Here is a 22622-nt window from a genome sequence, read left to right as displayed (position 1 = left end):
AGTTTCTGCATATTCCTGTGTATGCTGGAGAAGAATGAACTTAACAAACAGTCCAATGCGATGGCCTTACTTCCAACTAGTTCCCAATCTTTCAGTTCATACAACATATGATCTCCATGCAAAACAATAGAATTCATATGCGATCCTTTAGCAATAACTTTCCTCAACTTCAATAATCTTACCTTATCCTCACTTACAATGCAATGGCCTTACTTCCAACTAGTTCCCAATCTTTCAGTTCATACAACATATGATCTCCATGCAAAACAATAGAATTCAAATGCGATCCTTTAGCAATAACTTTACTCAACTTCAATAATCTTACCTTATCCTCACTTACACTGATGATACCACCTTCATCAACAATCTCCTCATCCACTACAGTCTGAAAAGTATTCTTCACCTTTTGGTGATCGGCATTATTCCGTGCCTGCTTCACCAAGAACCACCCTGTCTCTCAAATTATGCTTAAATTGAAGTCATGTCTTTCTGCTCCAGTTCAAAGCGACAATGCCAGGCTAATACATCAAAGAGAAAGAAGATGTTGAACCTTTTGTAAAGAAGAAACGTGTGAATCTCTTTGAACAAGTTCAAGAAGCTGCTCAACTATGGGAATGCTTGTGCGTGAAACTACACATTTCAAACCTCCCCCTTCTTTAGAAGGTTGCAAGCGATCTGATTCAGCAAGGCTCTGAAGCCGTTGTGCCAGGGATACATTTTGGTTTTCATCGCATAATGCCACAAATGAAGCTTGTGCACTGGAGGCCTTGCTTTTGGACTGGAAATTGAATTTGAGTTTCTTCTTGTATGATCCTGAATTGAGCACTTGAAGCTTAAAATTTTAGCCACTCAGAATCACATGACCGTGCTCTGAACTACATTATCGAGTATAGGATATGCTAACAACAATGAACATTTTGAAGGAATTCTATCAATCAGAATTCATATTTAGCTTCCAACAGCAAGAAGAATGTGTATGTGTGTGTTGGCCAAGAGAAATCCCCAGGAAGAACACTCAGAACTATAAAACCACCTAAAACCTATTTACCTTTATGGCGCTTGGGCAAGCAGTAGCTTTTGGGCCTTGTCGAAGAAATACCAAGATCCTGACTATGGATATCGTCAAGTTTCGCCCTTGCTTGAGCTACCTGTAACAAATGATCTCTTGCGTCCACTTTCTTCTCTGAGACCCCATAGGAATCTTCAGTGACGCTCGTTCTTTGTTGCTTTCCAACTGCAATACTCTGCAAAGAAATCAAGGAAAATGACCATCTGATAATATTAGAGATTCACAGAGAGAAAACAAAGGTGAAGGCATCCACATGGTTCCATGAGCAGTAATACCACATAGTCGAAATTTTGTGACGTTCCCCCTTCCAAACAAACATCAGGTTTCCATTCTTCTATATCACTTTCAGGGCCACCAGTGCTCCTGTGCCTGTCACTTTCATAGTGAACAAACTGTCCTGCTTCTCGGAGGTAAATATATGCTCCCTGCTTTGCATCAGGCATTAGGGATTATTAGAATATTGACAACTTATCTCTGCTTAGGATTTCATTAAATTGATCAGCACCTCTAATGCATCCCATACTGCTGTCTCTCTTGCTGATGGAACGGGTGGAGAGATTTGTTCTTTGGGAAGCCTCTCAACTTCTGTGCACAGAAAAAGCTCTGCAGTTAGCTTCACAGCAAAATGCAGGTCATGGTTCTCCTTTCAATCAAACGTCAAAATCATTTGCTTCCAAGCACATCAGTGTGCAAAACAGGTACCACAGAAGTGTGCACAAAATACACAAACGATAACAAGTGGCTACATAAATGTAGTAATATTTTATGGAGTTAATTAGACAACTAAGGACACATACTCATTAAATATTGGATACCCCTCTCTATTCTCAGTATGTCCTGATGAAATCATGCTAAAGCTCTTGCAGCAAGCTTAAGTCCTTTAATTCAAAGAATGGTAAAAAATTTTAAAAATGGAATTTAAAGGATAGACATACTATTGACAAAGTTTTTGTGACTTGAGATGGAACTTAGATCGAGTTTTGCACTCATAAGATTGGATCTCAAGAAAGCCTATCGTAAGGTTAAAAGGAATGTCCCATCCTGAGTATGGAGAGGCTCTAGTTTACTCAAGAAACTATACTAAATTCACGTCTATCTAAAGAGCTTTCCTTTACAGGTCTATAACAAAAATTTCATAGATCTGCTTAATGTTGCTTTAGCCTAGGGGGGCAAGACTTGTGTGTGCAAGACAACAAATGTTCATTTATGTCCATAACCACGACGCCATACTTAGGTGTAAAAAAGCATACATAATTTCAAATTCAAGTCAATCAATGATCCCAACAGTAGTATCTTGTCCTCTCCATTATCTCCCCAAAAAGCAAATCACCATGTCTCCATGGGAGACCACCTTGAGAAAGTTATCCAATGTGTAAAAACCAGATCCGTTGCTCTCTAGCATTCAAACTTTGTCACCTTTTTCTTTCCCCCAAGAAAAAGACTTCTATTAAGTATGAAAGTCCCTCCCTTAGAAAAATCAAGGAAGAAAAACATCATGCAGTACATGAAATACACCCTAGAAGGGCCGATCATAAAATTTGTCACCCTTTGAGATTCTTGTAAAACCAAAGTTATGATCTTCAACACTAAGGAGTTTTAGCTCCAATGGGAGGCCTTCATGCTTGCAAAGGATCTAGTTGAGATAGTTTATGTCCTACGTTAAATACACCATGAAATTGGCTACATAGGCATGATTGACCAAGAAGCATGCCTCCTTGTCGAGACTAAAGAGACAATGTTTCCAAGCACACTTCGAAGCCACTTTCCTCTTTGACTCTCTAGTTTGACTAACCACTCTGTATGTGGGTGCCCTTTGGACAGTAGATCTTTGAGAGGATGAGTGAATTGGATTTGAGAGGCTACAAGTCGTGCTCACGCATGATTCAGAGGAAGTGATGCACTCTACACAAGATCATCCTAGCTAAGATTGCAACAAGACCCCGCCACACAGCATCATCCTAGCAGAGTTTGCACTGAAACCTCTTCACACAAACACCTCATTCCAGATCATTGCATATATAGACAGTGTCAAACAATTTGAATGGATCTACCATGGAGAGCGCTCTCACCATTCTATACAACTCGCAGCCGAGGGAGATGAACAATGCTAGTATGCACGGGTATCTAAGTGTTACGCTCTAGCCGAGGTAGCATGACCTCGGAAGAATCAGTCGACATTTCCCTTATAGGATCTACCTTTGTAATATGTGTGTTTGCTCTTTATGTAAATGATCGGGAGGGATTAATGTCAAGGTCCTAGGTGAGGGCTGATAGCACCAGACTAGATAGATCTGAGACCAAGGGCCTAGTGCAAAGAATGTGCCTAGGGGCAAGGAATTAAATGCATCCCAAGAGAGGGGTGAAATGTTGCATTAGAAAGGCCCTATATGGATGACATGTGGCATCTAGATCTATCTAGGGAATTGGGGTCTGTCAAGGCTAGTGAGAGAAGTGGAGATTTGAATGATTTACGTGATTTAGAGATTGCTCTCTCTCTCTCTCGCTGGGAAGCTTTGGCAGTTTGGCTGGGTGGAAGATCAAGGTGCTACTCCCGTGATCTGCATCAGAGACTAGGATAGTAAAATCTGGTTACATTTTGGTATCAGAGCTCCGGGTTGTGTAGGGGTAAGGTATGGAGCGTAAGACCTGTGGGCAGCGCAAGTTAACGGGCTGAAGCGTGGTGACGGAGCAATCGTGGCGTTCGTGTGGGCCTACGAATTGGAGAACGCAGGCTTTCGGAATTGAAGTTTTAGCCTGGGTCCCGTAGGTTGGTGATTCGGCGATGCCCGCAAGCAAGTGACGGGTGGATGTGTGGGCTGGTCGACGTGCAGTAACGGGTTGACCGTTGGTAGGTACAGAATGAGCCGGTGTGCTCAAGTCAGTTGATGCAGGAATTTCTGGGCAGGGATTCACCTGAAGGGTCGCGTGAGCTCGTGAAGGACCTGTGTGCACGTAGTCCGGGCGAGTGGTCGGAACTGTCGATGCACGGATTGGTGGTTTGGAAGTGCGTAGCGGGAGCGCTGGTAGCGAATCACCCGAGGGTGACGACTAGAAGACTGCCGACGAGGTCCATGAGTGGTGGCGCTCACGTGGGAGGTTTTGACGTGCTGCAGTGATTCGACGCAGATGGTCCGTGGGCTGGGCGATATATATACGTCGACAGTTCGTAGGTTGGCGTGGACAGCCCAATCTGAAGGATACGCGACACCAGAGAAGGCTTTTTATTCGCAAGCAGACAGAGCGTGGAGGCTGCAGGAATTGGAGACTCGAACTGCATGGAACAAAAAGGGGGTGTGGCTGTTCGTGGATGACCAGGAAGCTCTCTTCAACCTCCATTAGTTTCGTGTTGTTTTTTTTTTCCCTCCTTGATTTAGTCTGGTGAGACTATATTTGTTGTAGATAGGACCTCGTGAATAATCAGCCTGTGTGAGGCTTTAATGCTGTAGCAAGGACAGAGTATGCTTGAGGATATGCCTGTGGGCTTCAGTCAGAGTAAAATGCAGTAGCTTCCCTAGTATAGGGGAAAAGCGCTATTGGGTTATGCATGTATCTAATGCCCAGTCAGTGCGCAAGGGGGATTGCAGGAATTCCCTAGTATAGGGAATTGTGTCAGACTATTGGATGCTGAATTGTGTCAGCTTGTAAATACAGTTTCTAGTGGTGTTTATTTAAAAAAAAAAAAAAAAAAAAAAACCAAAACAAAACACCTATTGAATTAAATGTAAGCAGAAGAAGGGGCTTCCAGGAGGGACCCTGGTGAATCAGGAGTCCGGCCGACCCAGCAGGGATCGCGCCCAGTAGCTCATACATTATCTGGCAGGATTGCATTGCTGGAAGATGCCTTGCAACAGTTGTTAGCACAGCAGTTACAAGCCAATGCAGGGCAGTCCGAACTTAGGAGAGCACTACAGAGTATGTCTGCCAGACCTTCTCGAGAGGAGAAGGGAAAGGCTCCAATGGAACCGGAGTCTAGTGTCCATACGGTCGAGCCTAGGAAGGCTAAAGTGCCAATTATTGCCAATTACAGACCGGAAAAGTATTCTGGTCGGATGAACGACCGTAGCTCCGATGTCATTGAGACCTGGCTACACAAATGGGACGAGGCGTTCGCCATTTGTGAGATCAGAAATGACATCAAAAAGATCCGCGAGGCCACCCATATGTTTAGTGAGGCGGCGGATCGGTGGTGGATTAAACAACAAAAAGACGGTATAGCATCCACTACCTGGGAGGGGTTTAAAAGAGAGTTCAGGAAACACTTCTTACCTCCTGACGAGGCATCCCGAGCTTGGGATCAATATAGGAACCTGCGTCAGAGAAATTTATCAGTGGCAGAATACACTGATAAGTTTCGAGAGAGTGTAATGAAGGTTGACGAACCCCTGCCTCAATCAATCCAAGTGAAAGATTTCATATTTGGATTGAATGACCGAATAAAAATGGAAGTTCGGGCTAAGTACGCGAACACGCTAGATGATGCAATAGCTATAGCCTTGAACTACGAGGATGCCAAGGGCAGCAAGCCAAGTGGGTTTGCACAGGTCGGAACCCAGTATGGGTATCCGAAGAAATCTGGGTTTAAGAAGAAGTGGACTAGTAAAGGGAGTGGTTCGCAGCCGAGTGGTCAAGCCAAGCAGGCGAGACCGGCTGAAACTCCTAAACCAAGTACCACCATTGGAGTGAAGAGAAAAGTAACTCCAATGGCAGCCCGGGCTTGGTCTAAGTCTCCCTTGAACCCGGAACAAAGGGAAAAAGCGAGGAGAGAAGGCTTATGCTTTGGTTGCCTTCAACCTCATCAGTGGAGAGATTGTCCACGTAATAAAGATCGTCGGATGGCTGAGATGGTGATCTCAGAGTGCGACGTGGAGATGCAGGGAAGTCCCAGAGCGGAAGAGATGCAGATTCAGCTAGCGGGATCTTCTCAGAGGTTAGTACCTTGTTTGTTATGTGTGTCTGTTACTAAGTTAGTGACGAGTGCACCTGATAACATCCTATCTAAGCCCGCAGCAACGGGGTATACAGCCTTCAATGATACGGAGTTAATCAAGATGAAAGGGCAAGTGGCCAGTCATGATGTCATTGTGTTGTTTGACTCAGCGTCAACTCACAATGTGATTAACTCCAAGCTCGTGAAGAGGCTGAAATTAAAGACAAGTCCATCTGACTATGCGTACACCGTCAGGATGGCAGACGGAAGTTCAACTGAAGTATGGGACCAAAGGGTTACCCAGTTGGAGCTTCGGATTCAGGACTATGCTGAGAAGCTTGATTTTGAAATGACCAAGCTTGCTCATGCGGATATAGCCCTGGGAATGGCGTGGCATTCTAGGAAGAATCCAGCCATTGATTGGAAAAAGCACGTATATCAATTCAAGATGAATGATGTGCTTTATGTCTTGCGAGGTGAAAGAGATATACCTCAGGGACCATTGGTTTCCGTGATGGAAATCAGAAAGGCTCAAGTAGAGTTTTTGTACCTTTGCACTGCATCGGTAGAGTCGATGGATGATTCTTCGACTAGCACTGATGTTACGCAAAGTGGTGAGATGGCCAAGCTGGCTAACCTTATAACAGAGGAGTTCTCTGAATGCTTTAGGGATGAACTACCTTATGGGTTACCTCCAGAGCGGAAAGTTCAGCATAAGATTGAACTGATCCCGGGGGCAGAACCTGTAAACAGACCTCCCTATAGAATGAGTTTTACTGAAGAAGCGGAGGTGCGTAGGCAACTGGAAGAATACCTCAAGTTGGGGCAGATTCAACCAAGTTTCTCACCCTTTGCTTCACCAGTGATATTAAAGAGGAAAAAGGATGATACGTTTCGCCTCTGTATAGATTACAGGGCATTAAACAATATCACTGTTAAGCACAGGTATCCGATGGCTCGGATTGATGATTTGCTAGATGCATTACATGGAGCCGTGATTTTCAGCAAGATAGATCTTAAGTGCGGCTATCATCAGATCCGGATTAGAGCCGAGGATGTGCATAAAACCGCTTTCAGGAGCAAGTTTGGTCATTATGAGTTTTTGGTAATGCCCTTCGGACTTACCAATGCTCCAGCGACCTTCGTCATGCTTATGAACGATTTACTACGTCCGTATATCGGAAAGTTCGTAGTACATTTTATTGACGATATCTTGATATTCAGTAAAAGTGTTACTGAGCATCGTGAACACTTAAGGATAGTGTTCAGTACTTTGAGGAAAGCCAGTCTTTATGTGAATAAAAAGAAAACTATACTGTGTATGGTTAGGCTTGAGTATCTAGGGTTCATAATTACTCCACAGGGGGTAGAAATGGATCCGAAGAAAGTGGCTGCGATACTGACTTGGCCAATCCCTCAGAGTCTGACCACGTTGCGATCATTCTTGGGATTTGTCCAGTTTTATAGAAGGCATATCAAAGGAAATTCCGGAATAGTATCGCCATTGACTGATCTGACCTCAGATAAAGTACCCTTTGTTTGGGGACAGAATCAACAAGAAAGTTTTAACACCATAAAACAAGCTGTGGTCTCAGGACCGGTGTTAAAGATAGTTGATCCCCAGAAACCGTTGTTCCTAGAAACCGATGCAAGTGGCATTGCGGTAGGAGCAGTTCTCCTTCAAGAGGGAAGGCCAGTAGCCTTTGAAAGCAAGAAGCTTTCTCCCTCTCAAAGGAATTGGCCAACTCATGAATTAGAGTTGTATGCTGTTATCCATGCTTTGAAAACATGGAGGCATTATCTGTATGGTTCAGAGTTTTATGTGGATGTAGATCATGATACTCTGAAACATTTCTGTAAGCAGCCTGACTTGAGGGGCCGCCAAGCGAGATGGGCAGAGCTCATGCAGGAGTTTAATCTAACGATTCGGTACCGAAGAGGAAAAGACAATAAGGTAGCTGATGCGTTGTCTCGCATTATGCACAACCTGAGTTTCACGGTATTAGAGAGTGCTCTAATGACCGAGATCAAAGAAACTCAAAAGGTGGACGAGTTTGTCCAGAGCTTATGGCCTAAAGCTCATGTGTTAAAACCCGGGGAAAGTGAAAAGGATGACCTGACATCCAGAAAAGGCCAAACTTATGCAAGATATACCATAAGGGATGGTATGCTAGTTAGAAATGGCAAGGTTGTAGTACCTGGTCAGAATGATCTCAGGCAGAGAGTCATTCGACAATGCCATGATAGCCCGTGTGCGGGACATCCAGGAGTCGAGAAGACCTATGATCTCGTGAAGCGAGATTTCTTTTGGCCAAAGATGAAAAAGCATATTCATGAATATGTGACACGGTGTTTCTCGTGTCAGGTAAGTAAGGCCGAGCGGGTGAAGCCACCCGGACTTTTACAGCCCTTGGAAATACCACTAAGTAAGTGGGAGAGCATTTCCATGGATTTTATTGTAGGGCTACCTGTAACACAAGGAGGGTATAATTCTATCCTTGTGGTGGTTGATCGTCTAACCAAGATGGCTCACTTCATTCCGAGTAGAGAGTCTGTTAGTGCCCCGCAAGTGGCGGATTTGTTCATTAGACATATATTTCGTCTGCATGGATTGCCTAGATCCATAGTGTCAGACAGAGATGTTAGATTTACCGGTCATTTTTGGACAGCGGTATTTGAGACACTAAGGACTGAGTTGGGAATGAGTAGTGGGGATCATCCTGAGACGGATGGTCAGACGGAGAGAGTCAACCAGACTTTAGAGGATATGCTGAGAGCATATGTGTCATTGAGGCAACATACATGGGATAAGTGGTTGCCATTGTTGGAGTTTGCCTACAATGATAGAAAACATTCATCTACTGGGTTCAGTCCGTTTGAGCTGAACTATGGTTATAGACCAGCCAATCCGACTATAGTTGGAGTACCTCAGAAAGTGCCTAGTGCCGCGAACTTTGTAGTTCAGATGCGGGAGATGCTAGCACTTGCGAGAGCTAATATCCGCCAGGCTATGGATAGAGCCAAGGTGTATGCGGATGAAAATCGGTCTATAAGAGTATTTGAAGAAGGAGAAAAAGTTTTTCTCAGAATTCCTTCGCACTCGAAGTCGTTGACTTCAGGAGAGTGTGCTAAGTTATCACCTCGATACTGTGGGCCGTGGTTAATTCTGAAAAGAATAGGCAGTGTAGCCTATAAATTAGAATTGCCACAGGGGTGTAAGGTGCACCCGGTTTTTCATGTTTCACGTTTAAAGAAATTTTTACATACTGGTGACTCACTAATCGAAGGTGTGGTTTTGTTTCAGGAGATAGAGGATATTGCAAGGCGCAAACCAACAAGAATCCTGGACCGAGGAACAATGCAAATACGAAATCGGAAGATACCCACGGTGTTGGTTGCATGGCATGGTCAGCCTCTATCCGAAGCTACTTGGGAATCCGTATATCAGTTGCGGAGAGTGTTCCCAGACTTTATCATCGAGGACGCTGATGTCTGAAGAGGGAAGGAATGTTACGCTCTAGCCGAGGTAGCATGACCTCGGAAGAATCAGTCGACATTTCCCTTATAAGATCTACCTTTGTAATATGTGTGTTTGCTCTTTATGTAAATGATCGGGAGGGATTAATGTCAAGGTCCTAGGTGAGGGCTGATAGCACCAGACTAGATAGATCTGAGACCAAGGGCCTAGTGCAAAGAATGTGCCTAGGGGCAAGGAATTAAATGCATCCCAAGAGAGGGGTGAAATGTTGCATTAGAAAGGCCCTATATGGATGACATGTGGCATCTAGATCTATCTAGGGAATTGGGGTCTGTCAAGGCTAGTGAGAGAAGTGGAGATTTGAATGATTTACGTGATTTAGAGATTGCTCTCTCTCTCTCTCGCTGGGAAGCTTTGGCAGTTTGGCTGGGTGGAAGATCAAGGTGCTACTCCCGTGATCTGCATCAGAGACTAGGATAGTAAAATCTGGTTACACTAAGTGGTTTCAATCACATGGTACATTTACACGCATACTAGTATTCACTAGATGCCCCTTTCTTGTGTCCTAACTCACCACAAAGACCTAAGGCTACTAGTGGGAGGAGACTACTTCCTACTTCACTCACCAAAGGTCTAAGGCTACTAGTGCGAGGAGACTACTTCCTACTTTATGGCACAAAAGAAACAAAGAGCAATGCAATAGAATGTGTGACGAGTGCATATGTACAAGAAGCGACCTAGTATGGGCGAGTAAGGATGCTAAGTATGAATGCACAAAGAAGGGGTGCAACAGAAAACACCACAGTGAGACCAAGCCATAAGATACAGAGACAGCCCGAGCACAGCGACGCGTCACAGACTTCTATGCATTTGAGTCAACTCCAAGACACAACGGAGTGGAGGAGGAGCTAGCTGATATGAGGGCAATCTGGATTAGCAGAGAGAGTTGATACAGCGCTGTTGAGAGAGGGACAGAGAAACCACACACAGGACGAAGAGCAACTAGAACACATAGAGCAACTAGAGCACACACTATTGAGGTCCGGCCTATCTCAGCTTTCCTCAAAGGAGACCGTGAGAGACGAGGAGTCACTTTGGACATAGCCCAACGGGTTCATAGATTGAGGAGACCACACCCCCCGCCACACCGTGAGACAGCTTGACAGAAGCATATTTGAGATATTCTCGCAGCTCACTAGAGAGCCACCAAGGTGCCTTTCGACTTTTGAGTCCCAACTTGTATTTGGTTTTGCTTGAGCTCTTTAGCTCTTTAGCTTGGCATAGCATAGCTTAGTACTCAGTAAGGGCACTAGAGGCTAGCACGCCCTTTGCTCCAACCCATTGAGGCTTAAATGCTTTTTCTACTTGGTGTACTTTATCCCATAGGCCTGTAAGAAAATAATAAAGCGTCTGTGCTCAACAGATAACAGGATCTCGTATGCAAGAGAGAAAACAAGATAGTATGGAGAATCAAAATTTTGATTACTGTAGAACTGATACAATAGATGGCGCTGCCTCCCAACCGTGCGCTCCTGTGAAAGAAGCTTCGATGGCATGCTGGAAACAGTAGAAGACGGAGGCTAAATGCTAAGGAATCAGGGTTGCTGTAGCCAGTGATGAAATGGGCTTCACGGGCTTGCTCTTATATAGCTACCAGTCGTAGTCGGTTAGGCTCAATTGAGTGACCGACCCAATCCGCCCAAAACAGTCGGTTGGGGGTCGGTCCCGAAATAGGCCTCCGACCATACGATAGAACCGGTGCGCAAAACAGAGCAACTAACCTACGGTTGCCGTTCGGCCCAAAGCCATCCGGGATCATCTAAGGCTCCAAACGGGCCCCGCAACCCGAGAGTGGGCTGCCCCGAAAAATGCTCCGTCTACCCTCAATGCGGTCAGTCAAGAGATGCCTTCCTGCACTTGCATGTAGCCTAGTTGGCGGTGTGCCAACTCTATCTGAAGCCGTCCAGCCATCAGGCCACACATGGTCCCCATCTGGTGTCCAAACCAGGACCTACCGAATAACCGAGCTACTCAAATGCTTTCTCCTCATATGGGGGGCTTACAAGTAGAGTTAGTTGGTTCCCGCGCAGTTACATGAGAGTGGAGCATTGATATCTAACAAGGCCCGCGAGGCCTCCCGTGGAGCGAGCCTTGTGTCAATTGATGTCATCTTAGGCACAGTGTGTATTCCGACGGTTGACACACCGCAAGAGACGGGCCTTCCTCACACACAGCCTACAGGATGGATGAGTTATCAAATCTTTTTGAGAAGGAGACCCGACCACTGGATGGTGAACTACATCTTGAATGAATTTTGTTTATCGAAGTAGCCGAATTCCTTTGTGATGAAATCGCTGAACTTGAATACCAAGACATGAATGAATGTCACCAAGATCAACCATATCAAATGCTAAGGATAAGATTTTCTTGACATGTTGCAAGAAATCGAGATTTTTGGAAACAAGTATGGTGTCATCCACATAAAGAGCAAGAATGACAAAAAGAGCACCATCACGTTTGGCATATAAGCTGGGGTCAGAGAAATAAGAGTTGAAACCTTGAAATGTTAGAAACTGATCAATTTTCATGTACCAAGAACAGGAAGCTTGTTTTAGACCATAAAGAGCACAATGAAGGCAACAAACAAGATGGTCCTGGTTGGGAAGTATGAACCCTTCTGGTTGCTCCATATAAATCTCCTTTTTAAGATCTCCATTAAGAAAAGAAGTTTTCACATCCATTTGATGAATCTCCATATCAAATTGAGTAGCAAAAGCCAAGAGTAGCCGAATACTTGTGCTACGAACAATGGGTGAAAAAGTATCATGATAATTAACTCCTACAATTTGTGAGTATCCTTTTGCAACCAGACGAGCTTTAAACTTGTCAAAAGGACCATCAGCTTTAGCTTTGGTTTTATAAACCCACTTACATTTGATAGGAGTGTGACCAGGAGGTAGTTCAGTAAGAACCCATGTACCTTTAGAGATCAAAGAATCATATTCACTTCCATTGCCTCTTGCCATTGACTCTTTTGTGCAGAAGAGATAGCTTCTGTATTAGTAGGGTCTTCATAAGCAACCATTGCATGATCAATGATTTCAAAGTCATCAACACAATCATGAGTAGAACCATGTTCAAAATCAATAGGCAGATCAACATAAATATCAACACTATCATCAGAGGCCTGTGTATGTGTAGGATGTAAATCAAGATTATCAACACATTGCTCTGCAGAATGGAGTAGCAGTGATGCCATCAGATGAACGAGTAGTAATGACATCAGAAGTGGAATCATTATCAAATAGAAAAGGAAAGGCAGAAAGTAAGGACTCAGTGTCCTCTGCATCCTCGGTAGACCATGTCCCTCCCATTAACTGCTCATTGAATATGGCATCAGGATTGATTATCACCTTCTTAAAAGAGAGATCATAGAATTTATAACCTTTGGAATTCGGAGAATATCCAATGAGGTCACCTCCCCACCTATGAATCCCCAAATGATGGAGGAGGTGTACCACCAGAGAAAGAGAAAAGAGCTGCCACATGGGCAGCATGCAGGCTGCCATGTAGGCAGCGTGAACAGCGCTTTAATCTAGAAGCAAACCCGATTTTATCGAGGCATGGAAGGTTTGTTATGGGCAAGCCCTCCTCACTCTTGGATTGAATATAGTTGGCCCCACACCCTTCACCCGCTAATGAGATGATATGTGTTTCTTCCTATAACATCAACAACCTCCAAAAGTATTGGCCAATTGCAATGATGAATTACCCTAACTGAGCCTAATTGATCTCCAAATTTAAAAATTACCATTGCTTGGTTCAAAAATAGCGAAAAAGGCATTAAAATTGGAGAAAGCTAAGCTTCTTATAACACTTGAAAGAAACTCCAATTTAAAGGAGTAAAAGGCTTAATGCAGCCAAAATGTTATAAATACGAGAAAGCAATCACAATTTATTTGTAAATCAATAGGCACAAGGAACTCCTTAAACCAATGTTCAATAAGAACATCTTGTAATTGTCTAAGTTGGTAGCGGAATCCTCTGCCTTATAAATATGCCTTACAAACAAAAAAGGTGAGCCAGCAAAGTGAAGGATCAAGATATTAGTCACATAGTCCCATGTCTGTATTGCCATACAAAGGCACATCTGGATATGTACACCAAAATATATTTTGAAATCCACACAAAGAGAGAATAGCTAATGACGTTATCCACTGCACTCGCTAAAAACTTGAGATAAAAGACTCTCTAAACTAAATGAGCTTTCATTAATAAATCAAGATTCTTGAAATCTAAATAATTAACTTTCGTTAAAAACATTGTCCCCCCAAAGGCCACACATTCATCCAAAATGAGCATGAAAGATCTAGTACGCGATTACATATGGCAACAAGAATAAACTATCCTTTTGCAAAGGAGACAGCTTACATGTAAGGAAGATTTGTAATAATCAAAAATTTCAGTTATATTTTAGCTGAAAAATCGGCAAACTCTCAAGAAAAACCTTCAAAATTTTGAAACCCGCAAGAAAAACCTCAAGAAAATCCTGCAAACCTCAAAAAAAAACCTGCAAACTATGTACAATGAACCTGCAACATTTACATTTTCACGGGTAAATTTTTTTCCCTCAATGTCATTAAATCTCCAAAATTTTAGTTATAAATCTGCAAATTCTGAAGAAAAACCTCCAAAATTTTGAAACCCAAAGCTTTGTGATTTGTTGAGAGAAGTGATTTGTTGTGAGAAACGTTTTCTGTGAACTCAATTTAGTAAAATCTCCAAAATTTTAGTTATATTTTAGCGCAAAATAGCTAATAATACTGAAATCCCAGCCAAATTTTGACGACTTCAGTAAGATTATATTCATTTAGGAAAAAAGATTACACTGCAACTAGAAAAGCATGGCGCAACTAAATTTACACACACAACTCAACCATCACAAAGGATGTATGAAAACTAACCTTGCTCCAATATCTTTCGTTGTAAAGGACCTTGCTGTAGATCCTGTGAAGATGGAAAAACCTCAAAAAGGACACCATAACTTTCATAAGACATGAGCTCCATTATAAAACTCCAACTTAGAAAGGCAATTTGGTTCTTATTTGGAACTCAAATTTGTCAACACATTTCATAAATAACATAAGATTAAGGACGTCCCCCGCAGACACAAATACGATGTATTTTCACAGCTCACAAGACAACCACCATGGCACCTGTTATGTGTTTTGACTCTAATAATGAGTACTCTTTTTTAGTTTTGAGCTTTTTGAGTTTAGTTTAGCATAGTACTCAGAAAACGGCTTAGCAAGCCCTCTACTTCAGCCTACAGTGGCTTGTATGAGTTATTCTCTGAGTTTGTACTTTGTCTCATAGGCCTGTGAGGCCTCCCAAAGATGGTAATACCTCATGAGCATGCGAGCATCCTTGAACAGGACCAAAATCTACTTGGATGATGACCCCACCCTTCTACAGCAGGAACATAGAAGGGAAGGCATGACACGGGTAATGGCAGCAAGGGAAGCACGGAAATGGGCTGCCTACAGGGATGGCAAAGTGATTATCCGGGAAAGAGGTGACAGAGGGGATAAGGGAGAAGGGGAGAAGGGGAGAAGGAAGAATGGAACTATGACGGTGTCAGATCCGGGAGGGGAGTGCACAAAACAAGCTGAGTATGGCTGTGTGGAACTATAATGGTACCCTTTAGTCCCGACCCAAGTGGCTTCTTGGAACATACACAGACAGAGGCATCATCTTCTATACTGAGGTATGAGAGCCCAGAGAGAGGGCTGCCCACACTGACAAGATACACTTGGGAGTCAGCTCATAGGATAGAACTGAGGAGAGATAGTGGAGTACGAGGCTCTAGAGGCATAGCTGTCCTTTTCAAGACACACTTGAGACCACTCATATCTGTGGTACGAAGAGAGGAACGTGCACATCATATGTGGATACGAGTCAGCTGCTAGATGCCCGGCCGATCTTCATTGCAGTATGCTACTTCCCTCTAGACACGTCATCATATGCTCATGAGGTCACTATAGAGGGACACAGCCCTTATGAGACTATACATGATGATATCATAGAGTTCTCCCGACAGGGAGACACCCTCCTTCTGGGGATTTCAATGCAAGGACAAGGGATAGGCAAGTGAGCTTACTTGACCTCACATATGTGAGAGACCCCCACATGATGCCGGAGCTAGATGCAGCAGAGCTTGGGATTCGGAGATGTTCTGCAGATACCTCACATGTGACAGCATACGGGCGACACCTGCTTGAGCTGGGAGCTGTTCATGATCTCATCATCTACAATGGCCTTCAGAGATGGCCATCATCTTGGGGATTTACTAGTTTCCCACATGGAGGTGGGACTAGCACAGTGGACTACCTTATCAATGGTATCCCTGAAATACTCCTATTCCAGCGGATGATAGCTTTGCTCCAGGTGTTTCTTTCATACTCAACAAAAGTCCATTTATTGCACCCCAAAAAAAAAAACTTTAATGTGAGTCGTCTTTGCGTATGCACCACACAGAGAGATAAGGGTTAGAGGTATAAAGTCGACAGCCGATTGGGTCCCTATACCCATTGAGGACCCTCTCCCCTAAAATGGGGGAGTATTTGCCTTAAACTTGGAGAACTTGAAACAAAAGACACTCTTCTAGAGCGCACAGAATGCAACTCTGAAGAGGACACCTGTGAACACGTAGAGCTGACCCAAAGACCTAAGAGACAGCTCCAACCAACAGCCAAGGCCTCAATGCTGCCCACACTGATGCTGTAGACCACTCTGCGAGGCTAGTGATGAGGCTAGTGCAGTCCATGGGCATGCAGGGTAACTGCATGAGTGAGAGAGATGTGAGGACTGAGAGAGCTGAGAGATGGAGCTGAGACTCTGCAAGAAAGATGAGAGGTGAAAGCTGAAAGATAAAGTGAAAGAGCTGAGATATGAACTCGAAAAGAGCTGCTGAAATAGAACACCCAAACTCGGACCTTGCTGGCTGTTGCAAGGAGCGCACTCAGCTATGCAGAGACTTCAGCAATTTTTAAAAATTTTATTAACAAAACCTGCTGTCTTTTACAGCATTTTATATATTACCTAGTGTATTTTCTTGTTGAAAGCAATTTCAATTTCAGAACTCAGCAATTTAGAGATATCTCGTTTTTCTCATATCTTTCCCAACGAAATGTAAGTTTTCATGTCGCCACCCTGATAACTAAATGACGAAGGCCATCCAGACAGGATATGTTTCCCTAAGTTATTCAATCTCGAAGAAATTCTAACATCACAAATCCCCCCACCCTTTCTCATGAAAATTTTGCAATGCTTTCCATCTCGAAGAGGCCCTTCAACGTGGATGAAGGTCAATTGACAGTAAATTAAGCTATCCCCCCACCGCTTCCCTCGAACCGAATGATCGCATGCAAATGTAAAGAAAGGAAAAGTGAAGTGGCATTTTTATGTAAAGGCGCTTACCTTTTGTGACCGATTGTACAAACCAAACAGGTTACTGAGGTGGTCCTCATTATAAACGACTTGATCCGCGCAGCTGTCGTCGTCTATGCAGGAACCAAACATGAAAACTTCCGATTAAGTCAACATGATCCATCGAATTAATTATCAACGACAAGAATGCGCAGAAATGAAGAGAACGAATACCGTCCGATATGTCAACCTCACGACTTTGCCAAGCAACGTCCACACGCTTGTCCTGCTTGTGCTGAACATAAAAGTTAACGAAGTTTCTGAGTACATGAAAAACTGCCGCGCAGACACCGCCATCCAAGATGCACTAATGTTTACTCAAACAACTTAGCGGTCATGTTAGTTCTCATGGCGATGCATGTAAATTCTTGCTGCTATGAGAGGAACCAAGATAAAGCTTCAAACACATAGTTATCTAGTATGTTGTTTCCGACAATCAAACGGAAGGAAACACGCAATCACTTGCAGGAATTTGCTCTTCTAATAGCGATTGTAGCAATTCAGCAATATCAGTTTCAGCATAGCTTCTTCTAAACAGCGCTTGCAAAGTGAAACTGATGCAGATTAGTGAGCTAAACAAGAAAGCAGGCAACGTAGAAAAGAATTGCTGAGTTGAAACGAAGCAAATGGAAGCCACACTGAGTGATCAAAGACGAATTCGTGAATGCTAAACGATCGCAAAACAAACGCCGAAATGATTTGAAAGACGAAATTTACTCTGAATGGATTAGTAGTCCAAGAATGCATCACTTCCCAGCTTCACTACACCCACACTGTGTTGCAAGTTCTGTCTGTGTACCCTTGTAGGAGCAAGTCGTGTGTGTGCACTTGTATTCACCCCCCCCCCAAAAAAAGAAAAAAACCTCAATCCTACTATTCTATCAAAAAGCAAATGAGTAAAATGAGTAAAAATCAAATGTCAATGTGGTGGTGATTTATTTGTGATTTCTTGATGTCCATATTTTGGAACCTTAAGTCCAACAAATGCATGAATAAGGCGATACAATAACTGATCCTCGTTGCAATCTCTACACTATTGTCACATGGACTAGAACCATATGAATAAAGTGTCATCATCCTTCGTCTTGCATCCATCCTGGATTTTCTTGCTCCGATACCATGCATTAAAGACAGGAATGTTGTAAGAATTCAAATTGAAAACAAACAATTTTAAATGGATGAGCAATTGAAAATATTTATATGATAATATATAATATATAATTATTATAACCACACATCGTGTGGGCGGGGAGGCAACGCGCTTCTTTTCCCAAAGAGTTATAATCCAAGGGAACGAGCCCTTCCTTGGGTGCCAAGATAACGCCGACAATATAAACGTCGAGAGTATTAGCGCTGAGATAAGTCTCATGAATGGATAAGAAACTGGCATATTATCTTAATGCCATAGTTATAATCATAGTTGTACGTCAGACAACGAGCAGCATGCTAGGGGAAAGTAAAATTCTCGTCATCTCTTGGCGATTTGTTTGATTTTAGAGACAACATTCCAAAACTTAGCAATATGAGCTTGAGAGGATCTACGTGCATCCTTGAGTGGGACTATGGATAGCACAAAAAGACAACTATCATTAAAGAAAGTCCAAAGTCTTGCAAATGAATAAGATACTTGCATATTACCTGAATGGCAATAGTCATAATCGTAGTCGAAAGCTGATAAAATCATCACAAGCAACTGATAATACTTTCTTTGCTCCAGCTTTTATTACAAACAAACTGGATCCATCAAGGTGAGAAAGTAGCTTGGGGCGAGAACTCTCCCAATCTTCACCTATTCAGAGTACCAAAGAAACATGATGAAAGGGCAAAACATTTCACACGTTAATATGGTTGTTTCATACCCTAAGTCCATCACAACAACACCTTTCAACAGTAGCAGATTCCTTATTTTTGAAGCTGATCCCCGTGTAGAGCTCCATCTACTCAAACACCAGTAGGCTCTTGGGTCCTTGATTCCTTGCAAGGAGCTCAACGAGCTGCACCCAGTGAAGCTCATGTACTCAAGTCTCGTCAAATTTTTTGCTCACTCTGAGACATGCACGATTTTAGAAATGTGTAGATCTAGAACCACCGTGGTCCCTCATCTTGTTGATGCTCTCAAGGCTTAAATCTAAAACGTTGCTTTCTCTCAATTTGAGCAAGATTGAGCGATCGAGATATTAGAATCTTCATCATGAAGAATGTAGAATCTCTACATATGTCTACAAAGTCTCTTCTCCTAGCCACGATAGTTATATTGATTCACAAGCCTATTTCCTTATATCTCTATTAGCGTTAGGAAGAAGCAACTGGGGAATAATTTTGGTAGGATAGCAAGTGGACCGAGGGAAAATCACATAATAACTGCCACTTATCTTTTGACTATCAACTCTTGGATTGCCACCCAACCCTAAATAGCCCAAATATGTCAACTCTTGGCTATTGCAGGCTATGGATTGGGTTCTGGAAGGCCAAAAGCACACGTACAAAGAGCTATTATTAGAATCAATGTTATTCTATAATCCTAGCTCTTTCGATAAAACTTCAACTCTTTGCTTTTAGGCGATCTGCCTTTTGACAAGGCAATGCTCGCTTCTGTGATTATATGTGAATTGTGGTTGGGATCAACATCAAAGCCTTTCAAACTTACCAACTCCTTAATTACACAGACGAGAACAAAACTAGACAATGTTTTGCGACTTGTCGATATACTAACCGAAATTCGTTTGATGCAAGGTCGGTCTAGCAGTCCCCCAAAGCCAAGTGGTTCAAGGAAAAGGAAGGGTTGTGTGGCACCGGACTCGATATTATTCCATCTGACATGCTCTCCAATCCAATGGAGCTGGTGGCTTGATCATCGATTTTGGCACTACCATCACATATCTGGAAAAAAAATCCAGCTACCAGATCATGCTGAAGGCCATTGACTTGGCGGGGCGAAGCTCCCCAAAGTGAGCGGATCTATCTTTGGGCTGGACCTCTCATACTACACAGCAAGGAAGTGCCCTCTCTGACCTTACACTTCGATGGTGCAAACATGGAACTGTCGTCTGAGAATCTTTTCGTTAGCTTGGGTGGCCTTTATTGCCTCGTGATGGGAAGTTCAACTGGTGTATCTATTATGGGTAATATACAGCAGTAGAATTATCAGTTTTGAAGTCGTAATTCATGCGCTTTGGACGAATTTCTTAAGATTTTGTATGTTGTCTATGCAAATCACCACATCCGGTAAAAATTTCTTATACAAGGACAGCTCTTGGATAAAACTTATACCTAGATGAATCCAGGAACATTCCCAAACTCATCCTCTAAAAACACAACATAGTGCAGTTTCAATCTCACGAGAGTCACTCATAAGATTGAAAACCATAAACTCCATCACACATAGCAGGGACTAGCTACTATGACATCCCCACTGACTTCATCAGTGCCCAACAGTGGGTGTAGACCATAGTATAAAAGTAAGCTCTCACACATACAAATCCACACACCCACACATACTTGAGCATCTACTTATACAAAGTCTTTGTACTGAGTTTCTGTCGGCACTTCGGAGGTGAAGGGCAAACTCAGCCATGATGAAGGCTAGCACTAAAGGAGAAGGCTAATCAAAAAGTAGTCCAAATCTCTTCATTCAAGCTACAACTGCTTGTGAAGTCTAAAGATTTCATTTTAGTCTCTCCCAAACGAGCATCTAAATCTAAATCTCGGATAAAACTTAGCCATTCCCTTGCTCTCATACTCCTTTCTCTAAAGAAGACTTCCACCCCCAACCTGGTTTGCACTTGTTCTTAAACCATGGCAACGGCTTGGTAATTTAGTGTTTAAAATCTAGGGCGCTTGATTTTCCCTGTTGCAAAACGTAGAAGCTGGCATATCGTTTGCCAAAAAAAAATACATAATGCTAGTGATCGATATCTTGGAGCACAAGTCTCGATCCTTTGAGGTGTTGGTGAGGGGACAATCTCTTTATTGTGATGCCTCATCTAAGGAAGAGTATGCTCCACATTGTAGATTCAACTTCAAGCTGAATCGTTCCACAACAGAGCTATTTGAACTTAACAATTCATCCCACTGTACATGTGATTCATGGTTTGATCGGAATGATTAAGTACAACCAAGACAGAAGACACCACTAGAAACAGATGCAACCCACGACAGATTTTGTGACAAGATTCTTCCCTTTACTTTATCCTTTCTTCACAAACCTTATAAGATTTTACAAAAGGAAATACGCTTTTAATTCAGGCAAAGAGCTTGACATGCCAACTATTGGAATGACCAGGCAATAATTAGAGGGTAACTTGCCAGCTTCGAAGCATACTAAGGGCCTTAGCACATGGATGGGACTAGCATGGGTTTAGGATGGGAATATTTTTGTCATCATTACTCCCATCCTACACCAAGTGGTCTAGGATGGATTTAGAATGGGAGTAGCCACTTTTTCTCCCATCCTGGACCATGGCCTCTAGACCCTGGTAGCAAGAATGGGTTCCCCTTTTTTTAGGGATTCAAAACATGGAAGGATGACATGTGTCCTTGTCCCCACAAGGTCCTCACCTCTTAAACACATGAAATGATGCCATGTGTCCTCTTCCTCCTAAACCCATCCCTAGTTCTTTTTTTGTTAGCACATGGTGGGATGGGAATAGGATAGAAATATGCATGGGACCACCTTTTCTCATTCCCATCCTATTTCTTCCCATGTGCTAAGCCTCTAACACTACCCACACGTGGTTCAGTTTTGCTACGTATCTCAATGTCAATCGAACCAAATCCACAGTCTTGCAATAGAAGAAAAGGGTGGGCTGGCATCGCAGTATCAATCAAACGCATCAATTCGAATACTTTCAAGCCAGCTCAAGGCAAAGGATGCACTGCAAAATGCTCACCAGCATCAAGGCGAACTCCATAAGCAAGAGAAGTTTTCGATACAGAATCCAGTAACACGAAATAGCACGCAGAATGAACACTTGGTCATCTTCACATTGCCTTCAGAAAGTGGTCCTACCCACTTGAAGCACAAGAAAGCTGACGTGCTACGAAAGCAACCGACTACAAGTAGAAGCGAATAAAGCTTCGCGAGAATAAACGCTATTTAGAGCGATGCTTTATTTGTGCAAGAAAGCTAGGGTAATCAACTATATCTATTGAATGGACATTGTATTTGACATCATTATATTTGCATAAATCAACGTTCACAATTGTGACAAGTGGCTTAAGGAGAACTCAAAAAACACAAACTTCTCCCTAGACTGCCTGCCCGTGTGTGCACACTTGTCTGTACAAGTTATGTGTACACTTGGAGAGCTTCCATGCCCATACCATACGTCTTCATCGACACCCCCGCCCGGTTTTATCTCGTCCACCTCGACTTACACCAATCGCCTGATGCCTTCCAAGCTCCATATGCCTTCAACCATAGCCATTGAACTCTCTGAACATACTATTTCACTCGGGGGGGGGGTGCTTCCATGCCAAGCTCCCATACAAAGTTGTGGCATAGTATTAGCCCACCAATGCCTTTAGTACTAGGTATTTACTTTTTCCACCAAGCTAACTTTTTTTCTCTTTTTTAAAAAAAATTTATATCCCCCCTTTATCGTCATGCCCTTACATTTGGAAAAACTTCAAAGAATCAAGAGTTGCGTGCAACCCTTGCA

At 43.0% G+C, this 22622-nt stretch overlaps 1 protein-coding gene across 3 annotated transcripts in view; it reads right to left on the bottom strand.

Annotated features, from left to right (window-relative positions):
- LOC147898423 (kinetochore protein) overlaps positions 1 to 17800 on the bottom strand; it is a 51988-nt gene extending 34188 nt beyond the window's left edge. Inside the window, exons 1-9 of one of the 3 annotated variants that reach the window (XM_087379644.1) lie at positions 17680 to 17800; positions 17137 to 17197; positions 16954 to 17036; positions 14439 to 14499; positions 1575 to 1654; positions 1345 to 1494; positions 1049 to 1244; positions 551 to 825; positions 326 to 430 (exon numbers count right to left, since the gene is read on the bottom strand). In XM_087379644.1, the coding sequence (XP_087235770.1) occupies positions 326 to 430; positions 551 to 825; positions 1049 to 1244; positions 1345 to 1494; positions 1575 to 1654; positions 14439 to 14499; positions 16954 to 17036; positions 17137 to 17197; positions 17680 to 17709 (1041 nt within the window). In that variant the 5' untranslated portion in view covers positions 17710 to 17800. The remainder of the gene's footprint in view (positions 1 to 325; positions 431 to 550; positions 826 to 1048; positions 1245 to 1344; positions 1495 to 1574; positions 1655 to 14438; positions 14500 to 16953; positions 17037 to 17136; positions 17198 to 17679) is intronic. The other 2 variants (XM_087379646.1, XM_087379645.1) reach the window with 2 other exon arrangements.
- Positions 17801 to 22622: the final 4822 nt, after the last annotated feature.

This window comes from Dipteris shenzhenensis, chromosome 9, assembly GCF_047967505.1.
Source record: "Dipteris shenzhenensis isolate YYH24624 ecotype China chromosome 9, Dip_SZ_1.0, whole genome shotgun sequence".
Taxonomy (NCBI): Eukaryota; Viridiplantae; Streptophyta; class Polypodiopsida; order Gleicheniales; family Dipteridaceae; genus Dipteris; species Dipteris shenzhenensis.
Note: the sequence above shows the minus strand (reverse complement) of the source record. Positions and strands in the feature narration are given on the sequence as shown.